This window comes from Helianthus annuus, chromosome 9 (assembly GCF_002127325.2).
Source record: "Helianthus annuus cultivar XRQ/B chromosome 9, HanXRQr2.0-SUNRISE, whole genome shotgun sequence".
Taxonomy (NCBI): domain Eukaryota; kingdom Viridiplantae; phylum Streptophyta; class Magnoliopsida; order Asterales; family Asteraceae; genus Helianthus; species Helianthus annuus.
In genome coordinates, this window is record NC_035441.2 from 54,162,237 (window position 1) to 54,183,941 (window position 21,705).

The 21,705-nt window shown below is 35.2% G+C and overlaps 1 protein-coding gene across 1 annotated transcript; it reads left to right on the forward strand.

The window, feature by feature from the left end:
* The first annotated feature begins 14,736 nt into the window (after nt 1–14,736).
* LOC110877781 (probable protein phosphatase 2C 6) lies at nt 14,737–20,231 on the forward strand. Its single transcript, XM_022125986.2, has 5 exons — nt 14,737–15,052; nt 15,503–16,265; nt 16,848–17,168; nt 17,806–17,911; nt 19,549–20,231. The coding sequence occupies exons 2-5, from the start codon at nt 15,609–15,611 to the stop codon at nt 19,896–19,898; spliced, it is 1,434 nt and encodes a 477-aa protein (XP_021981678.1). The 5' UTR covers nt 14,737–15,052; nt 15,503–15,608; the 3' UTR covers nt 19,899–20,231.
* Nucleotides 20,232–21,705: the final 1,474 nt, after the last annotated feature.

A 21,705-nucleotide genomic window follows, 5' to 3' on the forward strand; every position in this document is an offset into this window, starting at 1 on the left:
ACTTGATGCTTACGTGGACCATACTTATGTGATATGTTTTAGTCATTAGCTCTCACGAGCCTCCCTTCGACATGTATAGCGCTATAGGAGTAACGCACCGCCCCCCTTAAACTTGGGTCATGTTGAATTAATTAAACTTTCTTGCATAAACAGAGGTTGGCTAGAAATATTGCATGCCACGCTAGGTTGATCTCGTATAGACTAAGTTGCCATGTGGATTCGTTTTAAACTTTTATACTTATACTTATACTTATGCTTAAACTTGTATACTCGCCTTTGCTTTTGCATTGAACTTTATTTTAAACATGTTACAGGCTGAGGATGATGATGCTATGAAATGAAGTAGCGTTGATGCCTAGATACACATATAGACGTTTAGGTTTAATCGTTCTATCAATTTTGCTTATGTTGTTATATACTTCTTTGAACTTGTTGTATTTGAATTTTTTTATAATGTTGACAATCTACTTTATGAAATGAAATCGATTTATTAAATACTGTCACAAATAGCGTTATGTGTGATGAGCAATCTTTCTTCGTCTCACTCCGATGTTTCCGCCATCGGTTGGGGTGTGACAGATTGGTATCAGAGCCATAACTATAGGGAATTAGGAAAAGTAGGAATGCTTTAGCCTAGTCTATAGTTTTAGAGCCTTATTCTTATGTTTTACTTGAAACTACTTGCATGCTACCTTATTTGCTCTTATTTATTCTCTTTTGATCTTTTAAGCATATATGTCGCTTATGTGTTAACACTTGACATGCTATACTTGCTTTATTATGTGCTAATACATGTTTTATTGTCCCACTCATTATGTGCTATTCTTAATATGCTTCATTGTGAGTTTATATTTGTTGTTTATTCCTATAACATACTCTTTCCCTCATGCATTTTACTCGACTATTCTAAATCCGTAAACACTCGAGACGAATTCACCAAAATAGGCGTGAAACCCACAATTTGGTGAACGACTCTCAATCTACATATTCTTTTTTACACGAGATATCGCCATTAAGCTAGGAGTGAAATCCACATCTTAATGGTAAAACTCAAATTTCAAATTCTAGTGGACCCTCGTCAACATGTCGAAATTAAATTTTGACCCGACGAGTACCAACCACACTTAGGATACGAAATCGTCAAGTTAGGGGTGAAACCCGCACCTTGTCGACTAGTTCCACTCCTTGGTATTTTTTTTTATAAATCCCGCCAAGTCTCGAAATTTCGATTGATTTGGGACATGTAGTAACCGGAAGGGTAAATACCGTTAACCGACTTGTCGGCGAGAGTATTTTACCTATTAGGCCAAAGCATGCTCCTCAAATTCAAAAGACTTTTCGACCACTTTGGTTAGTCAAAGTTCCGTTTTGGAACCATCCAAATTTTGATCAACATGTGTTCCTAATATTTATTTTATACGATGCAATCTTTCAAACTCGAGTATACTTTCGATATTCTCTTTTCATGCACACAACATATTGAACCTTTTCCATACATTTATATATATATGCATGATTTCATATAATATAATTTCATATTCCTTGTAACGACGAGTGGAGACATATCATTAAGATTGGAGTGATTTCCTTACCTTGACGACTAACTCCACTCCCCTTTTTCTTAAAAAAAAACGACATCACCAACGAGTTAGGGGTGATTCCCTTACCTAGGTGATTGTTACCAAAACGTCTCTTCAAAATATCTTATTATGCAAACTCGATCATATTTTATACCCAAATTGTGTATCATTATTCAAAATATCCACTCATACCGATTTCAAAATGCATTGTTTTATCAAACGTACTTCTTATTCTACAATCTATTTTCACTCAACTCATATACGCGAAATTCATAATCATGTCTTAAAACGATTTATTGCTCGAACTTCAAAACCTTACGAAATGCTACCTATCAATTTAATCGGCTCAATGAAACTCTTGCCCATGAACTTCATATTCGACTTAATCACTAAAACATGCTCACCTTCTACTTTTAATCAAAATCCAACCAACCTTTCTCAAATACTTATAAGATCTTATAGAAGTTATATGATTGTTTTACCAAATACCCTTTTCAACATCAACAAATCATTTGTTAATTTTTTTAATCACTAAGTCCTTTTGCTAAATTTCTCTTCTAAGGATCCTAGTTTTCACAAGAACCTCCTAAATTCATAATTTCTTCTTTGATGAACCGAACTTACTTTTTAACGAAAACCCTTTTTCCTACACCAATTTACAAAACACGTGGGCAAGAAGACTTCATAGGGACCGACCATTTTTCGGATTACGTAAACCCTTTTAAACAAAATTAGCATTTCTATTTGTTACAAAATACGTTATGCATAACCAACGAGTACTTTATATTCCTTTACATATACAAACTATATTCTACCTTTCAAACCAGGCTCAATCTAATTTTGATTCGATAAACTCAACGTTTTGTTGGAACAACTATACATGCACATCGTCATACACGTTTTAGTCGATATCTCGCGATAACACCATTTATATCGTTCGTATCTACATACTTAGCCTTTCTAATCCGCGATGCCTCAACGTACACCATATACGCAATATTTATTTTTCATACCTACACCTATGTTTATATGTTTTATGCTTGTACTCATACACATACTACTTATACGTTTTACGCTTCTGCTTGTACACATACTACTTACACGTTTTATGTTTATGCTCATACATACATGCATATTCATACTTAAACTTATGCTCATACTTTCATCCTTACTCATGATTCATACATTCGTACCTATACGCGAGCGTAACCTAAGGGATTCGCTTGCGTGGGTCCCACACATACTTAAGCATGGACTTGCTTATATACTATATTCTTGTACGTACATATTCTAAACTTTTTATGTATACCCCGATTCATACACAACTAGTACAAGCTATGCGGATCAAGCGACGATCAAAATAATCACGGGTGCACACGGGATTATAGTGATAGGCGTATGAGAACCATAGAGTGTGCTACTGCGTATGGTAATATACGGAACGTAACATGACACCAAAGACGAAACGGACGTAACATGGTCAAAACATGGTGGATACGCCGCTGGTACTTCCTATATATAAGTGTTTTCACCATGTTACCAAAATTTCGTAAAACGTGCCATGGGAAATTCAGTGTTTTACAGACCTCTTGGACCTAATACAAGCTTTAAGCAACTCACAAACACATTATGTCCGATTATCCATGACGAGACTTCATCCTTAACATGCTACTTTCATCTATCTAATGCCCATATCATTCGTATACTTGCGTTCATTTAGTATCAATCGTTCGCCCCATGCTCCTATTTCCTTCCTTTCATACGAACCTCGTTCACAATCAAGCTCGTTTAAGCATTCAAAACCTAACTTATCTTATTACCCTTAGAACTTTCTAATTTTTAGCCATTTCAAATCGTTTTACCTATACCTGTTTACCCCTACTTATGCCTCAAACCCATTTCGGCTCGACAAATCATTTTACAAACTTAACTTTATCTTCCCAAAATCTCGTACTTTTCAAAACGTTTCAAAATCTCGAGTCTCGAACTGTTACCAAAACTCTTTAAATCTACCTCTTAAATAAATTTCGGGACGAAATTTCCTAAAGGAGGGGAGACTGTAACACCCTGCTTTTTCATACTTTCCATAATTAGAAAGCTCGCCTTGTAATGCTATTTTTGGAAATCTTGTATTATTGTAGTCGTCTTTCCGTTGTAAAATCTGAGACTTGGATCATAAATAAAATTCGTATTTCTTTAAATTGACCATCTACATATTCATACATGTTCATACGTTCGAATTCATTGTACATCGAATCCTTATTTGTAATTCATACTTATACGATACTTATTCACGATGCATGTCCATGTTTGTCCTTATATTGTTGATACCTAAAAACCCCTAATAATATGCTTATTTATACAACGGTTAATCATCTAATATGTGACATATACTTGTCACTTACAAACATGTTACATACTTGTACATTACACTTTTTTACCTAGTTAAATCATGTTTTATTCCATATTTTACCTTGTTACAAGTTAGGGGAAACATTGTTGCATATTATTATACAACTTAATTAACAAAATTACTCATTATAATGTTTTAAAAAAATAAAAAATAATAAAGAAATATGGCAGCCCCAATTCAGCAAAATTCAGCCCCATATAGTTGGGTTTTGTGGGCTAGTTTCAAGGTGTAACCCCTTCTAAACACTTCCAAAGCCCAACCCATTGAAACCCTAATCCTTCCCCCTATAAATACCACTTATAACCAGCCTCCCTACCACTTTTGCAACACCAAAAACTCTCAAAACATCCTCCAAACCGTAGCTGAAAGCAAGGGTTCGAGCAGATTGACACCCCTTCACAAAAATGAGCATAACTCACTCATTTCTTAACGAAATCACTTGATTCTTTTTCCTACTTACTTGGATAATCATGGGGTTCGATTCCTAGACTTCTCCTTGGAGAAATCAGACCTGGAAATGCCCCGAAATCATCCATAAACTTTCTGTTTGTTTTTATGTTCATCAAAAACTTGTTTATACCTATGTAACTTGTGTTCAACACATCTCATACCTATGTCCTAATGCTTACAACTTATCCCATGGTTGGTTAAGCTTAAAAACAAGGTTGAGACACTTAAAAATCAGAGGATTAAACCTTATAAACTTGGTGTTTTGTTTAGGGTTTTTAACCCACAAGTCATGTCAAACTTTGTCTTTGATACATGAGTGATTATGGAACAACTTGGGTTGTCCAAACATACAATCCTCACATGATTTGATGATTTCTCTTAGTTAGTGTGTATATTTCTTATTCTTTATTGTATGTTCATGACCCTCCTTGATTGTTTTTTTTTTACATCAAGTGTAGTGGTGAACCATAAGAGGTACCTAAATGGAAGCTTGTTCTTCCTACCTCCTACATGAATTCTATGACACAATAGAGGTACCTAAATGAAGATTTATCTTCTACCTCATGCTTGATTATTGGACTAAATAATACATATAATACTTATACATATGTTTACTATTCGAACCCTTGATGGTGGACTTGTGTTCATTCATCGAAATAGTAGAATACATCATCCAAGACATAAGACTTGTTACGATTCTAATGAGTATACTACTCATGAAAACATTAACCCTTGAGGTTTCATAGTGTCAAGAACAAGTACTTGGTGTTAAAGGACGATTACTTTTGAATACATATATTCTTGTGTTTTAACTTCCTAAATCCCTAAACGGACATATTCAACCTTCTAACCTCGTCAACTTCGTCACATTGGATAATCGGAAAGCTTATACAAATTTTGTGAGTATACTCGCAACCCCCTTTTTATGTTTACCACTTTTTGGGGTGTAACATGTTTTACTATTAAACTACACTTAAACTTATTCTTTATGCAATGCACAAAACAATCCTTATACATGAATACTATGCTATGATACTTGATGCTTACGTGGACCATACTTATGTGATATGTTTTAGTCATTAGCTCTCACGAGCCTCCCTTCGACATGTATAGCGCTATAGGAGTAACGCACCGCCCCCCTTAAACTTGGGTCATGTTGAATTAATTAAACTTTCTTGCGTAAACAGAGGTTGGCTAGAAATATTGCATGCCACGCTAGGTTGATCTCGTATAGACTAAGTTTCCATGTGGATTCGTTTTAAACTTTTATACTTATACTTATACTTATGCTTAAACTTGTATACTCGCCTTTGCTTTTGCATTGAACTTTATTTTAAACATGTTACAGGCTGAGGATGATGATGCTATGAAATGAAGTAGCGTTAATGCCTAGATACACATATAGACGTTTAGGTTTAATCGTTCTATCAATTTTGCTTATGTTGTTATATACTTCTTTGAACTTGTTGTATTTGAATTTTTTTTGTAATGTTGACAATCTACTTTATGAAATGAAATCGATTTATTAAATACTGTCACAAATAGCGTTATGTGTGATGAGCAATCTTTCTTCGTCTCACTCCGATGTTTCCGCCATCGGTTGGGGTGTGACAGATTCCTTGACCATTTCGAGCGGAATCAGACTAGTATAAATAGGGTATTTGTTATTTCATTTGGTACGACAGCTTCTGGATTTGTAACGAAGTGCTGCCAAAATCTGTTCAGGTTGTAAACAGTGTTACAATCAATATAAGTGACAGATTTTATAGTATCAAGCTGTTTCCACGTCCGTTTCACTGATTCCGCCTTTGATCCGGATATAAAGCTCTTCCGAACGACTCAGTCGGGTCAAACAACGATCCTACACTTGGGAGATCCGGCAAGTCAGGTTTTTACTCTTTGAAAAATATATCCACCCAAGCCTGACCATCCTTGGGTGTAACAACATCTTCTTCACCATTACTTTCAACAGACTTGTGCACATTCATTTTGGAAGCATAGAATTCTTTCACTCCTTTGGCCTTACCATTGACCATTTTTCCAAAAATATGTTTCACATTTCCGTTGAAAGCCTTTTCAACATCAAACTTATTCTTTTCAGAATAAAATTGATTTGAAATTTCAACTTTTCCAACTTTCTTCTTAAAATTTTCAGCTCGCAGAGGTGGAAAAATTTTCATCATTCACAGTTGGAACTGATTTCTCAACTTTTTCTTCAACACGTGGCTCCTCTGATTTTGTGGAATTAGATTCATCACCAGAACTGTTTCCTGAACCCTTAACCACCCATTTTTGGTTTTTCAGATTTTCTTTTCTTTTCACCACATTCTTTGAACATTCACCTACCTCAAAGGTTGAATTTTCAAAGCCTGTAAATTTTCAAGTTGAAAGTTCAGTTTTCTCAACAACTTTTTCTTTCAGTTTACCAGAGACTCCCTGATTTGTCTGTATTGCCTTTGGACAATTCCTGGCAATATGACCGATTGTTTTACATTGAAAACAGGTTCTTGTCTCTGTAGTCTTCTGAGCAACACTTATCTTCATGTCCTCTTGCTTCTTTGCAAGGAATTCTTTGTTTGTCTGCTTTCTGAACGCTTGCTCCTTTTCAGCTTCTGTCGTTTTTCCTGAAACAAACACAGTTTTTGGTTTATAAACGTTTTCATTTTTGTAATTTTTCAGTTGATTAAATCCAAGGCCTTTCTTTTTGAAATTACCATTATGGTTTGGTTTCTTTTGAAAACTATAACCATAATTGTAACCCATTTTCTTGTTTATTCTTTGTTGATCTCTTGAAGTGTATTGTTTAGGTTTTCCAGAAAGATTTAAATCTTTTATTTCAGAAATATTAATTTCTGTGATTTTGAAAACCTTTTTAATCATTTCGATTTTAACACTTCTTATTGGAAAAGTCTCATCAAAATATAATTTGTCAGAATCTTTCAAAGTATATGCTACTTTGACCGGTTCATCATTCAAATTAGATTTTGATAGCAAAAATTCTTTATCATAAACCCGTTTGTCCTTTTTTATTGTTGTCTTTGACGTGTTGGACTCAGACTTTGACTCGGATTTGGACTCCATTTTTTACTCCTCTATGTCATCTTTATCCAACACCTGATCGATCACACTTTTTATCAACTTGGACTCATGATCAGTGTCGGACGATGTGAACGTAACATCAATATTTTCTGGCAAATTATCTGACGACCCCGACTCCCACTGTAAGTTAGTTGCCTTTTTTACTCTTTCGGAATTTGGATTTCGAGGAGAATATCCATTTTCGACCGGGGGCGGACATCTATTGTAGACAACACTTTGTTTCTTACCAGAAATTTCCACTTCATCATCTTCTTTTGTCTCTGACTTCTTTTCTTCCGAAGTCTTCTCTTCCTCAAACGTCTTCAATCTTTCCACAATTGGATAACCCTGTCAACAACAAAAGTAGAACATGAGTAACTTTTCAATAAATTGTTAACTCTTTCAGTTTCAATTCTTTGTGTTGCCAACTTCAATTCAAGCTCAGCACACTTCTCTGTATAGTAGTTGACATTGTCAAGCTGCCTCATGTATGCTCCTTTGAGTGTATTCATTGCTACAGCTTGTTCACTACTTGACTCGTTGTACTTATTCATTTCTCTGTTCAGTGTATCATATGATTCTTTCAACCTTTTTATGTTATGTAGCAACTCATTGTTTTGCTTGATCAAAGAATCACAATTCAAACACTTCTCAGGAACTTTGACTGCTTCAATATCTATTTTGATCTCAAACTCTGGAACTTCTTTGACTATTCTCACTGGAATTTCTTTTGTTCTTTTCTTCTTCTCAGCTTCAGCTTTTCTCCTTTCTTCTTCTTCTTCTTCTTCTTCTTCTTCTTCTTCAATTCTTCTCCATTTCTCCTCTTCAGCTTCCCTCATTTTTCTGTATTTTTCTGCCCAATATATCAGAAGCATTAGCAACAAAAGCTTTAGCATTTAACATCTCTTTGGCCATGAATTCTTTGTCTGGACAATAATTGTCCCAACTGAAACCTTCTAGCAATTTTTCATCTTCTTGATCTGCCAAGCATACTTTACTATCCTTTGGAATGTATTTATCCCAACTGAAATCACTATCCTTGCCCCGATTAACCAGACATGCTCTCTTTGAGTCTTCAATTTCTTTTCTACCATGTGTAGTTTGTGCCTGTTGTTGTTGATGCGGCTGATGTGTAACTTGATGATAAATCGCCTTTTTGTAGTAGTCGTTGTTTCCGAAAGGATTTTGAGCTCCACTCGCTTCACGATTTGTGCACTCTCTCTTAAAATGCCCCTTTTCCCTGCAACGAAAACAAGAAACTTTAGACTTATCAAAACCTAAAGTTGAAACATGTGCCTCGCGAAAATCATCTTTGCCTGTAATTTGTTTGAACTTTTCAGCTCGTCTCAACACACTAGCCATGCACCATTTAATATCCATCAATTACATCTCCTCTGCATCAAGTTGATCGTAATCCTCCTTTGTGAGCATTGGATTCCCGGTCCTCCTTGCAACTAAGCCTCCATAGGATTCAAGCACTGTTACCAACAAAGACATGTGACTTTTAGCAACTTCCTCAGTATAATTCAGATCGTTTTCAAGTTTTAATGCAATGTTGCATTGAAGAACTTTGCCACTCTTTGTAGTAGAAAACTGTGGATCAAATGTTGGAAATGAAGAAAATCCTGTTGTGCTGCTTGATCCCTGAGATGAACTTTCAGAAGAATCTTTCGCATTAAAAGCAGTTTCAACCTTTGGAGAGAAATTTGTCATTTAACTAACACCACTTTTAAAATAGAAACCGATGTCTTGTTCTCCATCATAGTTCTTCATCCTGGCAATCTTTCTCTGCTCCATCTCTTGAGCTTCCAGATGTTTGATGAACTCACCCAGTGTCAGATTTTTATATTCCTTTATATTATTTCTCAACATCATCAAATATGTTCCCCAAATATCATGTGGTAACGCATCTGCAAGTTTCTCAATCAGCTCATCTGTATCCTTTTTTATGCCTAATTTCGTCATATTTCTCACCAAGTTACAGTATCTTTCAATAATTTGCTTGGTGTTTTCTGATTTCAAACCACGAAACAGATCAAATTTTTTCTTCATAAGTGACATCTTGTTCTTGAGCATATCATCACTTCCCAGAAATTTTGCTTCCAATTCATTCCAGATAGAATAAGCACTTCCATCATGTTGAAGCAGAACCAAGATGTCCTCTTTAATTGCTTGCTGTAACAGATTCACCATCAATTTCTCATCTCTATACTTCTTTTTCTCATCAGCACTCATTTCTCTGATTGTCATTATCTGATTACCGTTCTTTGTTGGCCTTTCATATGGAACTTCAGTATGTTCCCAAGCATCCAAATGATAAGCTTCAACCCAGTTACCAAAACGTTCGGACCAACCGTTATAATCATCAATATCCAAAAGCTTAGGCGGTTTTTGTGAAGTCCCCGTTTCATTTTCAAGCAATGTACTCTGAGTAATGTTCATTGGACCAGTAAAGGCATTATAAAACTCGTTCTCCATGATTCAATTTTTCAAAAGTTCACAAATGTTCAATTTCAAGCGAAACCCTACTTTCAAGCGAAATAACAAGAATACACTTTCAAGCGAGATTTCTTTTGAAGCGGAATCAACAACAAACTTTTTCAAGCGGAATCACAAGATAAGTTTCAAGCGGAATCAATCTTTGAAGCGGAATCAAGTTGATTCAAGCGGAATCAGTCACAATCTCAAGCGAAACCCTGATTTCAAGCGAAATAAGGTGAAATGTTCAAGCAAAATCAAAGTGACATCATCATTTCGAAACCGAATTTCAAGCGGAATAGCAAAAATATCAACTTTTAGTTCGATTTTACTTCTGAAACTTTCCAGGATTTGTCAAAACTTGATTACGCGTGTTGTGTGAAAATTTGAGCCAATTTTACTGTGAAAAAATTTTCAATTTTGAAGAAGAAGGTGTAGAAAATACAGCTGAAATGGCAAGAACTCTTCCTCCTGTGCTCTGATACCACTTGTAGGATCGATTTCAGACCCGAACGAGTCGATCAGAAGAGTAATTCACCAATACAAGAGGCGGAAACTAATGTATCAGTGTTATTTCAGCCGTATTCACTTTAAACTGTCGATATTATTGATATAAAAGCCTTTTACAATCACGACGACACTTCGGCAGCACTTCGTTGCAAACCGGAAGACTTCACTAACTGACTAACTGATTTCTCTCCAACTGCATCTATGTATAGGACATCTTATTCCGCTTGAACACGTTCAAGCGGAATCAACTACTATACTCTCAAGCGAAATCAGATTTTACACTTACGAGCGGAATCAGAATAATATGAGATTTCGCTTGAAATGACTAGATATCATTTCAAGCGGAATCACTTACAATTCCATTTTCTTGGATTCCGAGTCCTAATCTTCCTAGATCTAAACAAGACTCGATACAAGACGAAGTCGACAGACGGATGCACCAACATACCCATTTGACATGTTATGGTTTACACCATAGGGTCTCGTCTTAACAAGTTATTGTTGTCACCAAAGGCGATTCAATGCCATTTTTACCCATTTGACTCGTTATGGTTTTATATCATAGGGTCTCATCTTATCGAGTTATTGGTTATCACCAAAAGGTGATTTAACACCATTTTTACCTATTTGGCCCATTATGGTTTATACTATAGGGTCTTTCCTTAACAAGTCATCTTTTATTACCTAAATGTATTTTGTCATAACTTTACCCATTTTGACATGTTTTATAGTTTACACCATGGGGTCTCATCTTAACAAGTTATATTTATTACCAGAATGTATTTCGTCAAAACCTTGCCCATTTTGACCCGACAACGGGGTCTCATCTTAACCAGTTCTCATTTATCACCGATATTAGCTCGTCATAATTTATCCATTTTGACATGTTTCTCGGTTTACACCATCGGGTCTCATCTTAACAAATTTATTCGTCTAACTGCATCCAGTTCTTTGTTAACCTTGTTATTAACCAAATACTTCCCATCACATAAGTAGTGGTTCTATTATTGAAGGTGTAAGCTTTACTTACCCTGCATCCGTTCGACCTTCCTCGCGCCTTTGATCCATTTGACCCATTCCTTTCCAAGCTCCCACCTAGCTTATTAAGAGTCAAACTATCACATAATATCCACAAGATGGTTAGATTAGTCATCAAATACCATGACCATCACGCTTATGGACTTTTGTACCTCATTTATCATTCCATTTTATTTTAGGTCACATACATAGATACACTAACAATTCAATAAAACTCACTTAGGTATTTTATCGTACACTTGGTGGGCATCATTTTTAGGATATCATATTAGCTCGATTTGCCATCCAAAAAGACCATGTATCCATTAGTTAACACATTCCTAGTCATTTATATACATTCAATCATCATGCTTTCAAGTTCAATGACTAGCATCTACAATTCAACCATAAAAGGCACAAGTTGTATAATTATATCCAAAACCCACTTTATCACTTACGAGGGTTTTAATATAAAGCAACCAAACATATGATTTCTAACAATTAAGGCCAACATATTAAACAATCATCATACACGAATTTGGGGGTTTCATCACTATGTAAAAACCATCACCATCATCATCATCATCATACTCAGTATATCCCACCAATAGCAAAGCTAAGGTAGGGTTTGAGGAGGGTAAGATGTAGACAACCTTACCTCTACCCCGTAGGAATAGAGAGGCTGCTTCCAGTGAGACCCCCGACTCGATAGTAGTTTTGTATTAAGCCTTGGACATAAGGAACATAACACTCAGCAATTGAGACAAACGTCGATTAGTGCTGCACCCCTTGTCTTTCGGCTATCAATGCCACCACATGATGCATGATTAACCATCCCCTCTTTTAACGTTATTTTCACGAAATTAGTAAAATAACGTTAAAGTTAGAGCACTTTCACTTTTGCCCCCGAGCGCCCACACATATATACATTATATGAGCATACCGTAAGTGGGGTGTACTATGTAAAAACCCATTTCACTATGTAATCATGCCTTGGACATAAGGCAAATAACATTATGTAAAACCCCATTTCATCATATATATGGGCATTCATCCAAACATCTAAATTATTCAAGTTCTTTACACAAACTAGTAAATATGATGGTTATAAGCATTATTGCAACACCAATTTACATTCATAGCCAGGATTTCATATCTATCATGAACTCCTCAACATCAAAACTCACCATATGGAATTCTATCACATACCTTAGATTTAGGTGATGCTAGATGTCTGTAATCTTTAATCATGCCAAGATAATTCATAAAATTTCCTTATGATCTGCGGAATTTGTTGTTTGAGATTTTGAGAGGTTAACCCCTCTTTCTCTAAACACGACACACACACACACACGCTATGTGTGTGTGTGTTTTTTTTCATCTTTTATATTTCCCACTTTCCACAATGTGCCCCTTTCAGTCCCTGTAGTTTTATTAGTTACTAAGTAGGTTATAACCTACTTATTTCTACAAATGTTAACTCTTATTAACTAGGTTAAATTCCTAGTTAAATTACTTAGTGTGAAAATGTCACAATATAACATGATAATCGAATTCTAATATTTTGGGGGTGTTGCACATGCGCTACTAGTGTTTGCGTGAACATGTGGCCTCACACTAGCATTGGCCACTGTTATACCTATGCCGCTCCTGAGAAAGTCTCACACGTAAATCTAGATCTCTTTATCTATCATACATCCAGACATTATATGGCATCTTCATTTTGGGTGGACATTATATAGCTTTGTGGTGTTAATGTGGAGTTTTACGAAAGGGACATATCGTTCAGGTAGCCATGGGTGATGACATGCGAAAATAAGTATTTTACGGTAATTGGTAGTGGCGGTGGCTTAGTTATCGACAAGACACGACCATGAGTTGGGCATCTGACAAAGGTAGTACATAAGTAAGGAGATGTTCCACCGGAATCAAATGACGAGAAACAGTCATATGTACCTGTTGTCATGGCAAGGGAAAAAGGCGAGAAATATTGATGTGATTGGAGGTTCCTCATCACAGTAGAGGTGCGTCCAAACACCTCTAAGAAGTAAAGTTTGAACCCTGGAAATGTTACTCTTAAGATAAGACTATCATTAGTCTTACCACAGAATGGGGTTTCTTTTAATTAATCTCCAGTGTAAGACTAAGTATGAATACATGAAGAGTAAGATATTTAAGTTGTCATAACTAGGGTAAAGAAAATGATGATTGATTGATGAGTAAATCATTGATACCATATACATAGATTTTTTTTTTAAGTTGTAGGATCAAGTATGAACTAGTATAATTTACTCTTAATGCTATTGATTTGAAAACCTAAACTAAGTTCGAATTATAACCCAAATTTTCTGAATTTAACTCGAATACGAACACCCTTTAGGCTAAATAATAAACTTTGTATTAATGTTGATTGAGCATTTTATCTATTTTAAAATGTTGAATGATAAGAAGTCGAATAATTTAAGTGCAATTCCTTTTTACATGGTGGGATATGATATTTTATTTACAACACGTTAGTCACAACTATTTTTCACCACAAAAAAATTGTAAAGTAATCATTCTCTCTCTTTGTCATTTTATAATGTTATTCGCTAGATACTTTATCTTATTCAACTTTTATTAAACTTTCATCTACCTTATGTATTTTATTTAATATCATCATAGAGATTCATATTACAATCCCAATATGTATTTATTATTACTATTAGTATTATTAGTATTACATTAATTTTTAAACATCTAATTAGTAATCTCATATTTAATACATATCAAACACATATATTTGGGTTTGTAATAAGTTAAAATTTAATTTTGATTTTTCCTTAGCATAGAAAACTACCAATATTTTAAACAAACATAGTTTATACTAATAACTTTATTGAAGCGTAAACCGGGGAAAAACGTTAAACAAAAGCACAAAATCTTTAACGATAAGTGAATCACGTGATGTAAAATGCAGACGAAGTCTAATTTATACCGATAACTTTAGGTTTAGGTTTCTATACTAATTAAAATATATATTTTTAGGATAATTAAAATAAAAAATTCCAAAATCCCTTATCATGTTTGTACGAATCTAATCATTTATTGCCCATAAAATAAAATATAATCAAGATATAGAATTGACTTAACAATAGATGATGCTTTGGAGGGAACATGGAGGCCTTCTATTGGTCAATACAAAAGACAAAAATATATAAAGGAGATGACAATTAAATGTGTGGAGATGACTTATTATGCTTTTCTCAGTTTTTTGTCTACTCAATTTCTTCTCCTTTAAAAAAAAAAAAAAACAAATTATATTTTTATAATTTTTTTATAATCTTTTCCCAATATTTTCACTTTCCCTCAAATCCTCTTGTTCTTGTTCTTCCCCAAATAATCAGGAAATGGGTAATCACATTTAGCTCCAAAAGAGTCAACTTTCTTGGTTTTTTTTTAATAAAAAGTTTTGAACTTTAATCAAAATTTGAAGAGCATTTGAAGGGTGTGATGAACTTCAAGAACAACAAGCCTCTTGGATTAGGTAAACTTGAAAAACTTTCACATGATTGATGATTATTACTCTTTATCTTTTAATTTAATTCTTGAAAGTTGGAAAATGAAAGATTAGAGGTTGAGATTTGTTGCCTCAGATCCAGGGTACTCCAAAAGTTTATGAACAAAAAGGCTACATCTTTTGTGTGTTTCCCTGTGATTTCTCACACTTTTTAACTTTCTTTACTAGGTTTCTTTTCTTCATTTTAACCTTTCTTGCTTCCTTCTAGAGTTGTAAAGATCGTTATAGCTTTCTGGGGTTTTCTTGAAATTTGATAAAGATTCATACCCACATCAAAAAGATCCTTTTTTTTTTACCATTTTTGATGAATACGGTTATTGGGTTCTTGTTTGTTTGCTAGATCTGACCCCCCCCCCCCCCTCCGTTCTTTTATGTTATAGTTTGATCAAGTTTGGTTTGGTGTGATTTGATTAATAGGCATGGAGTTACGTACTTCTTTGATGAATTAGTCAAACAATGACAGTTAGTGTGACTTTTGAGGGGGTGGTATGTGAATGTAATTTGTTTCAAGATAGTGATTTTGATGGCAGAGATGCTTCCGGCGGTGATAGTGCCATTGGATTTAGGTAATTCGTTGCGTAAAACCCTGAATTTGGAGGAGACTCTTGTGATAATTACTGGGATACAACAAATTATGGCGGAGAACACGAGTTCGGTTAGTTCGGTTCAAGATCCTGTTAACAATCATGACTGTAGTAATCATGGTGTTCAAGATGATGGATTTCAAGAAAGTGAAGATGAGGTAATGTCGTTAGAGGGTGATCGGGTTTTTGAAACCGCGTTGGTGAGTGATTCGACTGGTTTATGTGGTGAGGATTTGATAGCGTTTGAGTCTGTAACGTCAGAGATGAGTGCATTGGGATCACATGATGGGGAGAAGGGTGTTTCGGGCCATTCGGCGGTGGAGGGTAGTATTGTAATTTCGGAGAAAGTGTCGAGTGCGGCTGGGACGGTAGCGCGAAGCGTGTTTGAAGTGGATTGTGTACCGTTGTGGGGTTTCACTTCTATCTGTGGAAGGAGACCCGAGATGGAAGATGCGGTTGCGACCGTGCCTAGATTCTTGAAGGTTCCTATTCAAATGTTGACCGGTGACCGCGGTGTTGTTGACCGGTTGAGCAAAAGTTTGACCCATTTGACCACCCATTTCTTTGGGGTCTATGATGGGCATGGTGGTTCTCAGGTATGTACTGTTTCTAACTTTTAATAACATTTGAAGTGTGATTGTGAATGGTACAGTTTGACTTTTTTAAGGTCAAACCGTATACTTTTCAACTTCATAACTGTTACATATTTTCATGTATTTTAATGGAAGTCGGTAACAAAAAAATGAGCGGTTTAAAGTATATGACAGCTAAGATAATGACATTTGTTGGATTATTAACAGTATGACCATCAACATTTTGAATTAAGAAGTCAAATTAGGACCTCAAAAGTCAACTTAGTTGTTTATCTAACCAAACAAACCAATGAAGAACGAACAGATGATATGGGTCATCAACGTTTGACATTCTCTAGATTTTCTCTTGAATTTAGGCTGTTGTTATGTCTAAACACGATTAGTTTTCATTTTTGCTTCGACTTTAAAGTCAAAGTGGTTAGTATTTTACAACTAAAATTTTTTAAATAAATCATTTGTAGGACCTCAAAAAGTCAAATCATATTTCTTTTGTTCTAACCAAAACAAAAACAAGAGTGGGGTCTAGGACATTTGATGTTTTTCAATATTTTTATGTATATATAATACTTTGAATGGTATGATCAGGTTGCGAACTACTGTAGTACGCGTGTTCATAATGCGTTACAAGAGGAACTGGAGCCTCTAATGGCGAGTTGGGGTGGTGATGAAAGCGATAATAACTGTCAAGAAATGTGGAAAAAAGCGTTTCACAACTGTTTTCTTAAGGTTGATGATGAGATTGGAGGAAAACAAGGGGGTCATGAACCCGTCGCTCCCGAAACTGTGGGCTCCACTGCCGTCGTTGCGTTAATATGTTCATCGCATATCGTAGTGTCAAATTGTGGTGATTCGAGGGCCGTTTTATGCAGAGGGAAAGAAGCCATGGCACTCTCTGTAGATCATAAAGTAAGATAAAAACATCTTTGCTTATGTTCCAACTCATGAACGTTTCGACTTGTTGTGGTGTTTGGATGAACATTTTCTGTTTCTGATTGTTGATGGGTCAAATAAGCAGTTATAATACGCAGTCCCGAACAACCCCTTTAGTTTTTTTAGAGTAAAATGCCATTTTTATCCCCGAGGTTTGGCCAGTTTTGCGACTTTCGTCCAAAGGTTTGTTTTTCTGCATCTGGATCCAAAATATTTGAAATCTTGCCATTTTCATCCGGCTCGTTAACTCCATACATTTTTCACCGTTAAGTCAGGGGTATTTCCGTCTTTTTTGTTCACTTAAAGGTCAATTATGTCTTTTTACTTTATGTAAAAAGACCGAATACCCCTTTAAGTTAACAAAAAAGTCGGAAATACCTCTGACTTAACGGAGAAAAATGGATGAAGTTATCGAGCCGAAGGAAAATGACAAACTTTCAAACCTTTTGGATCCAGATGCAGAAAAACAAACCTTTGGACGAAAGTCGCAAAACTGGCTAAACCACTTTTACTCGTTTCTTTTTTATTATTTTTCTGTTTACTTTTTTGCTACATTCTTAATTTGTATATGCTAATCTCCTAGTGTTTCTTGTGTTGCTTTACACTGAAATAGCCAAATCGAGAAGATGAATATGCAAGGATTGAAGCGTCCGGAGGCAAGGTCATACAATGGAACGGGCATCGTGTTTTCGGTGTTCTCGCAATGTCAAGATCTATTGGTATGTGTTTGTTATGCTCTAAAATACTCTAGACAGTCTTATGGATCTTAGTGACAACGATAGGCGGGCGTGCTGGTTAATGGGTCAAAACGGGTTCGTGTTTTAGTACGTGTAAAAATGGGTTGGGTTGACCCTCAAACCGTTTTTTTGTCCATTTTTATGTTTTATAAGTACAAAATAGTTAATGCACTGAATATGACTACAAAAAGTACAATATCACATGAATTAAATGATCACATGGTTGTATGAAGGTTAAACACACTTTGGGTTACTTTTAACCTGGGTCCATTATATCCAATTTTATAGGGAGATTACAAATAATTAAATGCATTTAATAGGGTATAACTACAATATAATAAGCTAAACCACTAAGAATACACTTTGGGCAACATTTGACCATAGTTGTTAATGGCGAATAGCGACAAATAGCGATAAGGTACCTACATGCTACATAGCGATAACGATAAATAGCGGGCGGCTATTTAATAAATAGCGATACACTAGAAAAAAATTTAAAAATTTTCTATGTATATTATATAAAATACCCTGGTATATATGCTATTTTACATGTATATATAACAAAAGCCTAAAATCCAGCTATTTTATAGCTATATTAAATTGCTATTTTTATTAAAAAAACAAAAACAAAAAAATCGTCGCTATTATCGCTATCTATCGCTCCATAGCGAGCCTAGACCTATACGCTACATAGCGCGCTATAGCGATCGCTATGCTGGCTATTGACAACTATGCATTTGACCCATTTTATTTTAGTTGCATCTTTTTGTTTGACTGATTTGACCTAGTTGATATAGAAAGTCAACTAATGGATTCGATTTGACTTCCAAAAGCTGTATTGCTACAATGTTCTACTGAATTTCTGAATAACATTATTTTGGAAGTATTCGATCGGAAATACTCTTTGGGTAACTTTTGACCCGTATCCGTTTAAGCTAAAAGCTTTCTTTGACCATCTGAGAAAAATCAATACCCAAATCAGCCTGTATGTAAGTGAACATGTGATTACAATATCACACTAACTTTTGAATAAAAGCAATTAGGATGTATGCACTCAAAAAAAAAAAAAAAAAAAAAAAAACCTCTTTGGCTTACTTCCGAATCGTCTCCTTTTCAGCTAAAAATCGCTTTGACCCGTTTGAGAAAAATGAAAAATCGTAGCCCAAATCAACCCATTTGTAAGTTAAACATGTCACTACAATACTATACGAAGTTTTGAATTAAACTAATTAGGATGCATATGCATTAAAAAATACTCTTCGGATAACTTTCAACCCGTCTCATTTTTAACTAAAAGCTTTTCTTTGGCCCGTTTGAGAAAAATTATAACCCAAAACAACCCATTTGTAGTTATACATGTCCTTGCAATATTATACTAAATTTTAAACTCAATTATTTACTTTTTCGGATGTATGCACTCATAAATACTCTTTGGGTAACTTCCAACCCGTTTCCTATTTAGCTAAAATCTTTCTTTGACCCGTTTGAGAGAAATCATAACCCATAGTCAACCCACCTACATAGGAGTGGTATTTTCTTGAAAACTCTACAAAAAAAGGGTAAACTCATAGGCTAACAATATCGGTTCCTACAAAACGGGACCCCATTGTGGGATGCAGGAGATAGATATTTGAAACCATGGATCATCCCGGATCCCGAAGTAACATTCATCCCCCGAGCCAAAGAAGACGAATGCTTAATTCTCGCAAGCGACGGTTTATGGGATGTGATGAGCAACGAGGAAGCGTGTGAAATCGCTAGAAAAAGAATACTGTTATGGCATAAGAAAAACGGTTCAAACAATCTTCCGACGGAAAGAGGTGAAGGGATCGATCCAGCAGCCCAAGCGGCTGCAGAAAGCCTGTCGAACCGTGCTCTTCAAAAGGGAAGTAAAGATAACATTACAGTGATTATTATAGACTTGAAAGCACAGAGAAAGTTCAAGACTAAAACAACAGCATCATCATAACTCACTAAAATTCATAAGTGTACAATGTTATTCTTCTTGTTTAGTATTATTCAAAACACAAGTGAAGTGCCCATTTGTTTTTCATGTGGGCTGACAATATGTCTGTCTGTCTGCTGTTGATGTAAATGTTTTTTTTAGATGTTTTTGTAGTAAGATTAGGGGTTCCTTGATGTGTTCTGTTATTGTTCCTCCAAGTTTCAAAGGCTTTGTGAGGTATTGTACCTTCTTTTGGAATAAGAATTGTAGCATCTAATGTGTTTTAAGAACTACTATAGATACAATATATGTTGATGACTCATTTGTGTATTCATGTATAAATGATCATTTTATATAGAGCAATATTATTTATTTTTTATTTTTTTAAGCGTAGTGAAAACTCATGGGATCTTGTAATTACCTTGTTAACTGTTAAGATCAGGTAAATTATATCTTGTTGTATGCTTGGAAATCAATAAAAAGAGGAATTCAACATGAGACCTCTTTAGGGAATTAGGAGGCTATTCTAGCAACTCATTCTCAACAAATAAAGTTCCCTTCATATTTATGGTTTAAAGTAAATATTATAATTAATTTGTTAATATTTTAATATCCACTTTTGTACTTTTTTTTCTCTCAAAACAGTTGCAAGGAATGCCTTGGGGGTGGGGGCAACAATAGTAATACTTGATATGAATATTGATTCATAAGATAGCCTGGATGACTTCACAAATATTGTTGTCTAACGATTCGGGAACTTGGTTCCAAGGCCATGTGGTGTCCTAGACGTCATTGTTACCACATCAGTCTGGCGAGGGGAGTGAACACTGCCACGACAGGGCGCCATGGCAGCGTGGGGCAAGGGGTGGGGGGGGGGGGGTGGAGGGGACCAAGGGCGTGGTCAAGTTAAAAGAGATGGTGGGATTTTATTGGATTCCCCCTATGGTTAAACCGTTGAAGCTTAAGAAATCAATTTAAACTAGTCAATGGGATTCTTCCTATGGTTAAACATTAAAAAAATCAATATAAACTAGTGAATTAAAAAAATACGCACACTCCATTCCATTAAAAATCACACCAAATTCTACTCTCAAACTTTCTACACTCCTCTAAATAATCTCAAATATTTTTTTCAAAAATAGATAACTCATCATCCTTGTCTAATTAAGAGGAAGACGAGTTTTTTTTTTATTGAGGTGTACAAATTATCAATCGAGTTTTTAACTAATCATGTCGAAAATAGTTCTAGTTCGCAACCATTAACAAACAAGACGACCATCACTTGAATGTGATTGTGAGGCGCTAATGAACGTCTAGTATGTGACTGTATTCTTGAAACTCCTATTTATGATGCAACTGTTTTTAGGCGATGATTTCACATAACTCGAAAACTTTTTGTACGATTAGTTGGAGATTTAGAGCAAGCGAATAAATTTTTCCAACCAAGAAGCGACGCTAGAGGGAAACCCGGTTTCACGGCGTTACAAAAGTGTATGTCCGCTATTCGTCAACAAGTGTGTGGCAATGCCTACGACTCACGCCGGGATAAATACTTAAGATGTCAGAAAAATATAACGAGATAGTTTTGAATATTTTTTGCCAACGTATTATTATTTGTAATTATATTGTTGTTATTATTACTATTACTATTATTTTTATTTGTATTTTTATTAATACTTCTATTTATTGATTGACTCCACGAGAAGAGATACACGAGGAAAGCGATGTTCAACAACATTCAACAAATATATGAGGTGCATGAAAAAGTATGCAGTTTTCCCATTATGCTTTGTAGCATCGATTGCATGTTTTGGGCATGGGCAAACAATCA

Coding starts and splice junctions, on each gene's coding strand:
- LOC110877781 (XM_022125986.2), top strand. CDS start 15,609: ATGGCAGAGATGCTTCCGGCGGTGATAGTGCCATTGGATTTAGGTAAT. Junction 16,266..16,847: donor ATGGGCATGGTGGTTCTCAG/GTATGTACTGTT, acceptor TGGTATGATCAG/GTTGCGAACTACTGTAGTAC. Junction 17,912..19,548: donor CGCAATGTCAAGATCTATTG/GTATGTGTTTGT, acceptor TGTGGGATGCAG/GAGATAGATATTTGAAACCA.